The sequence below is a fragment of the Triturus cristatus genome, chromosome 4_2 (genome assembly GCF_964204655.1).
Source record: "Triturus cristatus chromosome 4_2, aTriCri1.1, whole genome shotgun sequence".
Lineage (NCBI taxonomy): Eukaryota > Metazoa > Chordata > Amphibia > Caudata > Salamandridae > Triturus > Triturus cristatus.
In genome coordinates, this window is record NC_140586.1 from 243381165 (window position 1) to 243393690 (window position 12526).

The 12526-nt window shown below is 42.2% G+C and overlaps 1 protein-coding gene across 1 annotated transcript in view; it reads right to left on the reverse strand.

Moving 5' to 3' along the window:
- EIF3L (eukaryotic translation initiation factor 3 subunit L) overlaps nucleotides 1–12526 on the reverse strand; it is a 159479-nt gene that overhangs the window by 113157 nt on the left and 33796 nt on the right. The window contains exons 6-10 of the mRNA XM_085601410.1: nucleotides 10307–10376; nucleotides 10139–10212; nucleotides 8508–8679; nucleotides 8002–8156; nucleotides 7279–7449 (exon numbers count right to left, since the gene is read on the reverse strand). Coding sequence (XP_085457536.1) covers nucleotides 7279–7449; nucleotides 8002–8156; nucleotides 8508–8679; nucleotides 10139–10212; nucleotides 10307–10376 — 642 coding nt within the window. The remainder of the gene's footprint in view (nucleotides 1–7278; nucleotides 7450–8001; nucleotides 8157–8507; nucleotides 8680–10138; nucleotides 10213–10306; nucleotides 10377–12526) is intronic.

Below are 12526 nucleotides of genomic sequence, written 5' to 3' on the forward strand. Positions count from 1 at the left end.
TAGCAGATATGCCAGAGATACTAGGAAGGGAGGTCCAGTTACTCAGAGTTCCTTTTCCGACGAGAAGGGCAAGATTCTTGGATACCCGACACATAATTAATATTGCACACAGAGGCCTTAGGAGGTAAAACCAACCTACAGTGCTCCGACAGCCAGTGACCATAACCATGTTTTATGGGCATATGTTATATTAATTGAACCAGGTAAAACGGTTAGGGAAATATTGGGAGATCAACTGATTGATGACAATTCCAAGAAAACAGTTGGTCTTTCAGGAAGATGTACAGTTGAGGACAGTGCTGAAGTAAGGATGACCACACCAGGTAGAGCTTTTGATTCTGTTAAGAAAGCAGATCTTTCCTAAATACCAGACACCTTGTAGACTAAGGGTCCCCAGGATGTAGGCCCCATCCTTACTGCTACACCAGTTAGAATTAAATTAAAGGAAGGTGCCATCTTACCTAGAGGGAGGCAGTATTCTCTTTCTAAAGAAGCAGATGAGGGCATCGCCCCTACAATGCAGGTGCTGCTAGAGCAAGGAGTAATTTCCCCGTAGTATCTCCTTATAACACCCAAATTTACCCAGTTAAGCAGTCAAAGGTTAATACTTGGAGTATGGTTCAAGATCTGCACCCCTGAATACAGTGTCACCAGAATTTCCTATTGTTTCTGACGCCTCCATCATCCTGACATATATTCCTCAAATTGCTAAATATTTCTCTGTTCTAGATCTGAAGAATGCCTTCTTTTTTTTTAGCATCCCTCATTATCAAAGCAGCCATTATTTGACAGAGTTCTCCTATCAGGGGACTCAGTATTTGTACTAGTTTACCTCAAGGGTATTGGGAGTCTCCTAGCATTTTCAAAAGGGTTGTGAAAAATGATCTGTCAAACTTTCAGTATGATAGTATGTTGTTACAGTAGGTCGATGACTTACTAGTTTGCAGTCCTACAGAACAGTAGTGTAGGAAAGATACTATATCTCTTTTGGGTACTCTTGTAAAGAGAGGATACACAGTAGAGGGAGACAAAGTCCAGTATTGTCAGGAGGAAATGCATTATTTAAGGCATTTATCAGCTTCTGTTCGACAAAGAACCCCAGAGAGAGCGCAGCATCCATTTGTCAAATGACTGAGCCAGAAACCGTTAAGGGAATGCAGAGGTTTCTTGGTCTCTGTAATTATGTGAGACAATGAGTTTGACTACAGTGCCCTAATAGCGCCTTTGCTGGCTTCTATCAAATAAGCAAGAGATAGGAATGACAAGATAAGTGAACACCAGGAATGAAGGAGACTTTTCAGAAATCGAAGACAGACCAAATGCAGAGTTTTGGGAACTCCAGATTATGCTAAAAAGTTTTCTCTTTTGTATCTGCAATGGTCAAGTGATGACAGCTGTCCTTACGCAGAAATGTACTTTAGGACGCAAACCTAATGCATATTTTAGTGGGCTGTCAGATTCCGTGATGAGCGGATAGTATCCTTGCAAGCAAGCTCTTGCCACAGCAGCCTTTGCACTACAGAAGAGTAACCCCATTGTCATGGTGGCAGCTTTGATGCTCTATGCGGAGCATGCAGTGTTTGCTATCATTCAGAAGGCTAAGACTACTCTGACTACATAGTGTGTCAGGATAGGAAGTGATACAGTCACTACCTCTTTGAAGGTTGTGAAAAGTCATACAGTGAATACTGCAACATTCTTTGCTCATACCCTACTAAACTGTGAGGATGATGCGCATGACTGCGCAACATATATTACTAATGAATCTAGTCAACCAACAGAGGACCCTATACCAAGTAAAAAGGTCTATTTTGTCGATAGTTCTATTATTGACCAGGATACAGAAGTGAGGCACACAGGTGCAGCAGTAGTCGGAGCACAACATCAATGATTCTTCAGATACACTCCACATAGCATCGCATTTAACACTACCAGCACATTATTCTGAACAAGCAGCAGAACTGATGACTGCTTTTAAGCAAGGAGCAGGAAAAGTCTGCACAGTCTAATCAGATTCAGCCTATGACTACCACTGTACATTCCAGCATTATGATATGGAGCAGACGAGGTTTCCTTAAATTAGACACAAGACCTGTTATGCATAGGAATCTCCTCGAGACTTTAATAGAGGCACTTGAGTTACCACAGGCAGTGGCAGTTGTCAAAGGTGTAACACCTACAAATGGACAGCATTTTGTGTCACAGGGTAATGCACTAGCATAATGGACAGCCAAAGATGCAACTAGGCTTAACATGTCCCTGTTTTAGTGGCTCAGACTGTCTCACGATCTGAACCAACCATTCAAGATTTATAAAGCATGGCAAATCACCCGTGAGGGTCAGTATTGGACAGGTAATGAACAAGATCTAAATACAAATGCAGTCTTTGACAGGTGTTAAAAAGGACAATCTAATGAGACAACCGGTGAGTAAACCATGTAAGAAGTCCAAAGACGTCTCAGTGATAATTCATTCACTTTTTATTAATTTTTCCAAAGATTCCCAGCACATGCTTTTGCCGTGTACAAAGGGCAGGAACTTAATCAATGCGAGCTTATGGCCCGCACTTTTTGGGAATTCCTCGTTGATGGGAAATAATTGCAATCCCCAATCCCTATCGCAAACGGGGTTCAGCGGGTAGCTGCATCACTGAGAAATCAGTGAAAAACAATGCCAAAGCAGGAGAATGCACTCAGAAAAACGGGGAGAGGAAAGAGAAAGTAGTAAAAAAAGAAAGATTTTTAAAAAGCGGCAAGCGTGGGAGCAAGCACTCAAAAACACAGGGGGAAAGGACAGAGAAAGTGAAAAACGAGGAAAAAGCACTCCGAAAAACGACAGGGAGGAATGAGAAAGCAGTAATACAGGAGGAAAAAATATGAGAAAGCACTCAGAAAAACAGGGATGAAGCAGAGTGGTGCAGCAGCATGGGAGATCCAAGTCTGGGACCTGTTCAATGTGGTCACGGTGCAGCCTCCTTTAAGTAAGTCCTCGGAGACGGGAGGGGTGCTGGGAGGCGAGGCTAGGCGGGAAAGCGAGAGCGGCAAATGGGAGGAAATAGTAAGGAGAAACAGTGAAAAATGATAGAAAAGCAGGAGAAAGCACTCAAAGAACCAGGAGCAAAGGAGGGCGAGAGCAGTGAAAAACTAGGCAAAGCAAGAGAAAGCATTCAGAAAACAGAGGGAAAGCAAGAGAAAGCATTCAGAAAAAGATGGGGGGGGAAAAGCAGGAGAAAGCACTCTGAAAAACAGGGAGGAAGCAGAGTTGTGCAGCGGCACGGGAGAGCTGGGCAGCGGCACGTGAGAGCTGGGCCTGGGGCTTACCGTACTACACATAATCTAACACCTCATTATGCGGAGACAGCAAGTTTACATCTTTTAGAGTTGCAGGAAGCTGCTCCACTACATGAGAAACAGTCATGGGAAGCTAGAGGTGCTCCCAGTCAGGGGAGGATCTAGTATATAGACTAATATCTACAGGTAAACCAGTAACGCCCAAGGCTTACGATACTTACGATGGCTGTAGATCAGTTGCATTTACCAGCCCATAATTCAAGAGAGCATTTGTCCATGAAAATACAAGAAGACTGGTTTATAACCAATTTACATGCTATCCATATCATTTATGTTCATAACGGTCAGCCAACCATTCTCTCCCAAGCTCACTTTGAAATTGATAAATTCTAATACTCCACAACCACAAGGTCCTTTTAAAGCTCTCTATATCGACTTTGTGGACATGCTGGAAAGTTTCAACAACTTTTGGTATCTTATAGTTTGTCCTTTTCCCCCAATAGACTGAAGCAGGATTGTGAAATCATTGTACTGCTAAGTCAGCTGCTATCTTTCTGATTCGGGAGGCGATTCCACGCTGGGAAATTCCAGAAGCAATAACAGACAACAGCACACCCTTTGTTAACGCAATCTTTACACAACTTACGACAATGTTTGGAAGCATACATTATCCTCCGTTTATCATCCTCAAAGCTATGGCATCGTAGAGTGCCTAAACAGCCTGCTAAAAAATTAGATCAGCAAGCTATGTGCCATGTTGCATAAGACGTGGTTGTATTGCCTACCATTTGCACTCCTTTCCCTTGGTAATACACCTGGATCTCATCATCAGCTGACAACCCAACAGACAGTGACAGGGAGATCCATGAATGTACAAACACCCGCCACTAGGAGTAATGTACAGGGGAAAAAAAGAACAGCAGAAATCTTAAACGATTAAATACATGTTCAACTCTGTGAATTAATCAAAGTTGCAAAGTTAATTTCTAAACAGGCAACCAAAGGGAAGGAGAAGCACGCCACCCCGGAGGTAGACATCCTAGTTGTGCACATAGGTGACTAGGTTTTTGTACGCAATTTTGTCCAGAAATGGAGACAGCCCAGATTCAACGGACCGTTTACTGTGACCATGGGCACCCCCACTGCCCTCAAGGTAGATGGCAGGAAATATTGGCTTCACCTCACCATCAAAGTAAATGGAACAGGAGGGGAGAAGATGGTCATCGTAAAAATACCCCCTCCACCTTTAACCTTTCGACAATTTTTGGGATTAACGGCACAAAGGTTAAACAATAGCTTTTCTTTTTTGTCTCAATAATATCTTTTGTATTGTTGCTCTTTTAGAGCAAAGTATCTTCTAGCTCTAATCTCACAAACCAACAAAGAACTTTCTATTCATTCTAATGTATCTCACAGTGTTCATACCAGATTGTCAAATAATATGTGGTCTCAGCATATCTCAGACATAGTTTCGAGAGTACTAATGAATCATGTTTTGCCTGCTCTCTAACACCTCATGTTAGAGGATCAGATAGGATATATTCACCAAAGAAGGACACCCCCACACCCAATGCACAGCTCTATGTCTACTGCAGCTCTACTTGTGTAGGATTAAGGCCCAAATGCAATTAACACATGTTAAAGTAGCAACTTTTTTAGTCAATGCCAGAAAATATTACTCTTCAACAGAAGTTTTATATATCCTTACATATAGACAGGACATTATTGATGAGATAGCACGCATGAAGAAAGCACGCATGAAGAAAACCGGTCATTCCATTACTGCAGAAAATATATTGTCTTAGATTTAGGGTTTTTATGACTAAAATGCCCGCCCACCGAGTGTAATAATGATTTAGTAAATCCTCTACCCATAGATTGTGCTCATAGGCTAGCATTCAGTTACTAGATCAGATTTTGCCCATAATCAATGGCATTCTGATATCGAATTTTCCTGTAGGGTTATGTCTTTATGGAATAGTACTGATGTAAGTCAGGGTGCAGCAAACAAGTGTGCACGAATATGGGGTAATAACCTTGTATGTTACACTTAGTAGAGTAAGTCATCAGACCGTCATGATATTAAGTTGTTTCTTTATGTTTCAGCGGAAACGGCACCGTTAATGTAGAACACAATTTTAACTGTAGTGCCACAACACCAAATGAAGGGAGGCACCGACCGCCAACCGCATGGACTATTATTGGCAGTATGGAGAACTATTGTACACCCAGTTACCACTGAACTGGGGAGGACTCTGCTCATTGGTCAGCTTGTATGCCCCTGTTTTGGTAATTCCTGGAGTTAACACATCAAGTTTACATGAACACCCATAAGCTGTCCAATCACTGTTACGTTATAATTGAAGGAAGATAACTGAAGAGTATTATGGCACTATTACCTGGAACGATATTCCTCAAGTGTATAGGTTATTAAATTATGCACAGTTGTTCTTTGGAAGCATTTTGCGGTTTGTTCAGGATAAGGCAACAGCTTGATGGGAGCTCCTCAAGTGCATCAACACTACAAAATATGGATTTAATGCCACAAAGGAAGAGCTGATTACTATGGGAATGAGGATAGTGCAGCACTGTTGTGTACTTGACCGTATGACAGCCAAGCAAGGAGGAATATGTATAAAGATAGGGACTGCTTGCTGTACTTTTATCCCAGCAAACAATGCAGACAATGGAACTCTGACAGAGCCTATACAAACTTCGCACAATCTACAGAAGAAAATGGTAGATGAAGGAAGTGTCCCAGATAATTGGTTTACCAGATGGTTTTCTTTTCTGCCATCCTGGATGTCGGGAGCCTTGTTGCCAGCTATTGTGACCAGATTAGTTATGTATTGTGCTATCCAGTTAGTTCAAGCATGTTGTAGAAGAACTGGTACCAAGGAAGGAAGGATGTTTCCAGTAAGGAGACCAACTTGAGTAGTAGATGCTCAGGACAACATATATCACCTAGTGCCAAGAATAGCCCAAGGTTTAGATCAAGGTGCTGAAATAACAACTAGAGGGGGAAATGTTAAATAAGAAATGAAATATAACAGTACGGCGCAACAGCAGACAACCGTAGAGAGCGTCAGAAAGTTATACATGTTGAAAGAGCAGTACAAGCCTAAAAACTTGCGCTGATGAGAGAGAGAGGTGAAGAGTTCAATTGAATACAAAATGAATAACTTGTAAGGTCGCAGCTAGAGTAAACCCTGTGTTTGGCAAGTTTGAAAGAATTTATGGTCTTAGCACACAGGCATGTATTCGGTATTCTCAGTAGATTGAATTACCAGGAAAGCACGGAATTCATTCAATAAGAGCTTGGGAGCACAATGATAAAGCACACGCAAATATGCATTCACCACAAATACACCAACATTCAGAAGTAGAAGAGTATTTACTTTGTTAAGCATTGTTACGACTGCAATAAAGGATGTGTATACAATTAGGTTACAATTGGGATCACCAGTGATGCTGTGTTTTTCCATAATCAATCTGCAACCGCCAAGTAACTCATCATTTGATGTTTTGTAATAAGTATTGTTTGACTGTGTATAAAAGTAGCAGCCTCTGAAGCAGCAAACGGAGAATGACGGTTTACCTGTGTGGGGTCAGTCACTCTCACTGCCGCAACAGTAAAGAGCTGTTTTTACATTGTCATGGGTCTTGTTCTTTATTTTTAAGTTTCCTTGAAACACATCACAGTTGTCCATCCTTCTTTTCTCACAAGGGGTGAATGGGTATATGGGTGATGGATAATGCAAGGTAAAGAGGAAGTGCTAAGACAAGGCCAGTATTGTACATCTTGTACTTGCACACACTACTTTGATTCACACACTCCTGGAGAGAGCCCGTGAGGCGAGGAGGGGGGGGGGGTAGATTAGAAAACAGATGGTGGTGACTAGGCACAGAGTACTGAAGAGGGTGGCAACACCACAGGTCAGGAGGAAATTCTGCAGGATACAAAAAAGGAATGTAAAGTGGCTCATACCATCTCATACTTGTATGTGCTCCTTTGGATCATGCTCTTTGTGCGTTGCACGTATAGGAGGATGTTGGCGAAGATGCGGATGGCATCTTGGTAGCGCCGCATCATCAGGTAGGCAAAGCCCACATAGTAATAGGTGGTGACTTGGCACTCAGGCACGCGGGAGTACATGCTCTGTGGGAAAACAGAAAGAATAAATGTAACAAAGAAGCATATACAGGTACACAAGACTAAGCTGCATTGGCTCTTTTGGAGGACTGCAGAATCCTGTTTGCAAACATCCTTAGGCCCAAACAGATAGCAGCCCTTGACAGCAGTTCACTCTCTCACTGCCATGCCATCAATTAGCAGATAACCCCGCTTCATCTTCTCACTAGTTTCTCCTAGCTGCCCCTCCTCTTACCTCACTGCACCCTTCTCCTTATGAATTGCTACCTCGTCTTCCACATTGGCCCCCTTTCCACTTGGTAAATGCATCATCTCCCTTTTCCTTTCTAACTCGTCACAGCACTTATTCACCCGCCTATTCTCTGAGAAGGCCCCATTTCTCTTGACCACCTTGACCCTTTTTTTCTTTAGCTTTTGGCCGCCCCTTTACTCATCAGCTGTCACCTCATTGCCTATTTCCCCTCCCCCCCCCGTAGAACCCGATTTCCTGAACTGTCCCATCGAATGACTCATGTTTCCATCCCCATTGGCTGGGAGAGCAAGCCTCAGTGCACTCACCTTCTTGTTGAGCTCAATGTTTTCTAATACTTTGATAGCCTGATAGTAGTCTCCAAGCAGAGAATGCAGACGTAGGAGTCCCACAAGGCTGAAGTAACCCAACATCTTGTATAGTGAATGACGGCCATACTCGCCAGCAACGCTCTCCGGGTCCCCTGAGTGAGAGAGGAGAAATCACAAAGTGATTTAAAACTGGTGCAGCTCAACCATGATTTATCACTTCATTGAAAACTTGGCTGCATTTACACCAAGTGGAGAGGTAAACAGGATCCTGCTGTATTTTGCGCCATAAAAAAGGCCATAAACAAGGCCCACAACTTGTTTAGCCAACAGATGTCCAGTAAGAAAGATAAGTGTGCTATTGCAAGCACCTGAAATAGTTCCTGCTTAGAGTGAAAACTACTGAGGATAATCTTGAAGAGGAAAAGCTTACAAATACCCTGATTAAGATCTCCACCAGTTGGAGAGTAGCTTCTCTCACTACAAATCCACTGCTGCTTTCTCACCTCCACTGGTGTAGACCTCCAGCTGCCGGTTGATGTTAGACTTGTCCACCAAAGAGTGCAGCACGTTTAAGACACTATGCACATTCCAGATCTTGGGGTTGGAACGCAGGAAGTCTATCTCCTCCTCTGATTTTTTTGAGGTTTTGCAACGATACTGGCTAAAAGACTGAAACTGGAAGAAAGAACATACAAAGCGTAAGACTCAGATTGAGCCTCAATAGCTTCACAACTGTGAATCAACAATCTTGAACACAAGACCTGTACTGCTATCAGTTTGCGTACAACTCCAAACAGCTACAAATAAAGGAAAGATGTGTGCACTTTGCCGAAGTAAGAAATCCAGTGTGTCTGCTTTTCTCCATTGCTTTCACGTTTTACCCGTTTCTCCCATCTTCACTATTACTCACAATTACATTCCTCTCAATCACAGCATCTCCTGTTCGTGTCAGTCCTTTTTCTGTCAGGGGCATGTCCCGATATGTCATACTCCCCTGTCCATGTTACCCTTTAATTCTTCAATAGATCCCAGCACACATGACAAAGTAAAGTGGGGCACTTTGAGTACAGATCCTAGGCAGGAGTTTTTAAACCATACACACAGGTGGGTGTTTGTGTGATGCATCTGATGATGGTGTGTCTGGGTAGTCAAACAGAGGAGTAATGAATGAGGTGAATACGGGTGAGGTATCCAAAGAAGGAGCGGGAGTGTGTCAGATGATAGTACCCATGATGGATGCTTGTAATAGAATTACCACTACATTATTGGGCACTCTGCAACATGATGTTGTGCCATGAGGAAGAAGCAAGCTTGTCTTAGTGTGCCCCAGATGGGGCTATTGATTTTCTTATAAGGATTATATTTCATATATTTTTGTGTCTACAGGTTTTATGTATTTTAGGCTATTTGTGAGGGACAATATATGTTGCTGTCCTGAGGAAGGTGGGAAAAATTGGAAGTCCACCAAAAAGTGTTGATGCTCTTGATTTACCAAATTGGTTGCAATTTCTCTATACAATAGAGGTTCATTTTCACAATAGGTCATGTATCTGGCATAATGTTTTGTACAGAATAGTACTACCAAAATAGACAATAGTTTGTCTTGTACATTTCTCCCTTTTTCATAGTCTCATTTTTATGTTTCGGTTATTCCTTTGCGCCAGATTTGAATATGCCATTGTATAACAATGTTTTAACTTGTATGATGGTGATGTGATCACAGACTTACACAAATTGAGACTATAACTACTTATAAAATTGCATAAGGTGTATACAAAACTCATCATTAAAAACTTGGTTACTAGTTTGATTGAAGAATCTTTCTGAGCACCGAGTGAACTGTATCAGGATCTTTGTGAATAGTGTTTGAGTGTATTGGTGGCAACACAACATTTTCCCAAGGGGAGATTTGATTTTACGGTTACCCTTTAATTCTACAACAAAACCATAAAAGTCCTCCCATGCATACTTGTTCCTGCAGTTGTAAAACTCCAATCTGCTCCTCCATATTCCCTGCTCTCAGTTTCTTTACAAATCTTTTGTGCGCTATTTATAACCAGGGAGCTATACGTAATGTACATAAAGCATTCAAAAACACTCTTTACCTGTAGTGCTGCAAAAAAGGTGCAGTTACCTGGTAGATGAACTCATCAATTATATCCCATAGCCACTGGTTGGGGAGCTCCAGGGGAGCTGGTCCGTCAGCATCTGCGAAACAGATAAAAATTAAGAAATTCACAGTTCCACAATGGAATGAAAACCATGTTCCCCACCATCAGGCCAAAACATGTAAATTACATACTTAAGATGTAGTTGAAGAGGTTGCAGTAGTTGTAGTAGGACTCGAAGCGCTGCTCCAACGTTGGGCCTCCCTGAACAGATGAGACGGGAGCATTAACACCAGAGAAGCTTAAACGCCCAGTGATTACTCCTTACCCAAATGGCTGCCATTTGATGGCTTAAAAGGTCTACTTTTCTCCAGGCAAGCAGACGATGCAAATCAAAGAATTATTCTAGAGTACAAGCATTATCCCTTAAGCATCAGAGTGTGTCATACCTATGCCACATGAAGTGGCAGGACAGTGACATCAGATGTTATATCTATGTCTCACGGAGAGAAAGTGGTCAAGTTAACTTCCCTGACATATACGCCTGGTATGGTCCACTTCAGGGCAAGCAAAAAAAATAAAAAAGAAATAAAAAAAAACACACAACACCACCGCACTGGGATGGACAGGTACCCTTGCACACACTAAGGGCCAAATTCACAAAGGGTTTTTTGAAGTCGCAAACAGTCCGGTTCGAAGAATCGCTTCATTTTCAACGGCAAAAAAAATGGTTTTAATGTACAAAAGGTAAAATGCTATTAGGCAACCTGTTGCCGAACTGCAATTTGCATTTGACGCTTGACGCTTGATATTCTGAAGGGACGCGTTTAGAGAGTCCCTTCTAAATACGGATTCCCATAAGTATGTATTAATATTTTGCAACCAAATTCGGTTACAAACATTAATACTTCACCAGCAATTGAAAAGTGGTGGTAACCCGTTCACAGGCGGGAAGGGATCTCTACGAGGACCCTTAAAGAATGTCAAAAAATACTTACAAAAATAAGTTACATTTTTATTTTTTAAACTCATCCCGCTTTTTCCCTTTAAGGAAATCGGATTACATTTAAAAAGAAAAAAAATGATTGCTTTATTTGAACAAGTTGTAACATTTTTTTATTGTTTTCATACACAGCAATACAACAACCAGCTCTCAATCCCCGCCCAGTCAGGAAATTCCCCACATATACCAGCACTTCCCCTCAGCTGTCCCACCCGGCCCCTTCCCCCCCTGCCCCCCACCCTCTGTCAGTGTGCCCCCGTCTGCTACCCCGGTCCCACGCGCGATGTTTCCCCTCCCTTCAGTCAATGCAATACAGGAGCCCCACCTCTCCCTACAGCCACAGTGATTGCTTGATTTGAAAAGCAATCACGGACGTGGTGGTCTGCAGAGCTCAGGAGGCCGCCATCCCTTTGATGTTTGTCAATCTTAATGGGTCACAAGTTGTGACTTACCTCATTAATTTTAATGAGGTAGGTCGATTTGCGACGCCGTTAGGAATCATTAAATAAGAAAAATCTTTCATAAATTTAGTATAGCGCTAACCAAATGGCAATTCAGGAAAAGAAAAAGGGTGAAAAAACTATTTGGAAATGGTTATCCTAAAGGTATGTACATCTGCCACTTAGTGTCTAAAGTGAGAGTTACCCATTAGTCCATATATTATTTTTTTGTACAGTTAGAGCTCAATCTTGCAGAGCTGAAATTCCAAGCTATCTTTACCTACAAGGACTAGCTTGCACTAAATGAGACTATTCAATTATACTTGCAAGATAACTCTCACCTGACCAGACATGGCCAGCACTATGCTGTAGAGACAGTACTGTTTGCAAAGCAATGACAACATAACGTTACAGTGCACTTGCTGTAATGTTTTAAGCTACTATTGCAAACCGTTTTTCTTCCATCCAAAATTTTTGACATAGAAGGGAGCTTGTATATAGTTTTGAGCAATCAAGGCCAAATCCAACAATTGAAAGGGTACATTAGCAATGGAAAGGGGGGATAGGAGAGAGGAGAAGAGAAAAAAGGAAAGAGAAATAATTTTAACGAGAATCTTATCCAAAAGGCTTCTATTTCACTGGATAGTTAGTGCAGTGTTAGTGGTCAAACCTTAAGCATTAGGTCAGGAAAGAGGTAGCAGGAGCTGCGTTGCAGTCAGAGAGAAACGGAGCCAACCCCACCAGGCCTTTCATGCTGCCACTTAAGAACTGCTATCGACAATTGGATCCTCAACTGAAGAGAGAGTTGGAGCAGGAAAGCAGACGGGCTACGAGATAGACTGCCCCTCTTTTTTCTATGTGTGTGCACTGCTAGTAAGAAAGATCATACGTCAAGAAGGAACTGTGCACTACCAATTCCCTGCTCATTACTATCCAGTGAGAGTAGCAGAGTGCCATTCCCAGAACCATCC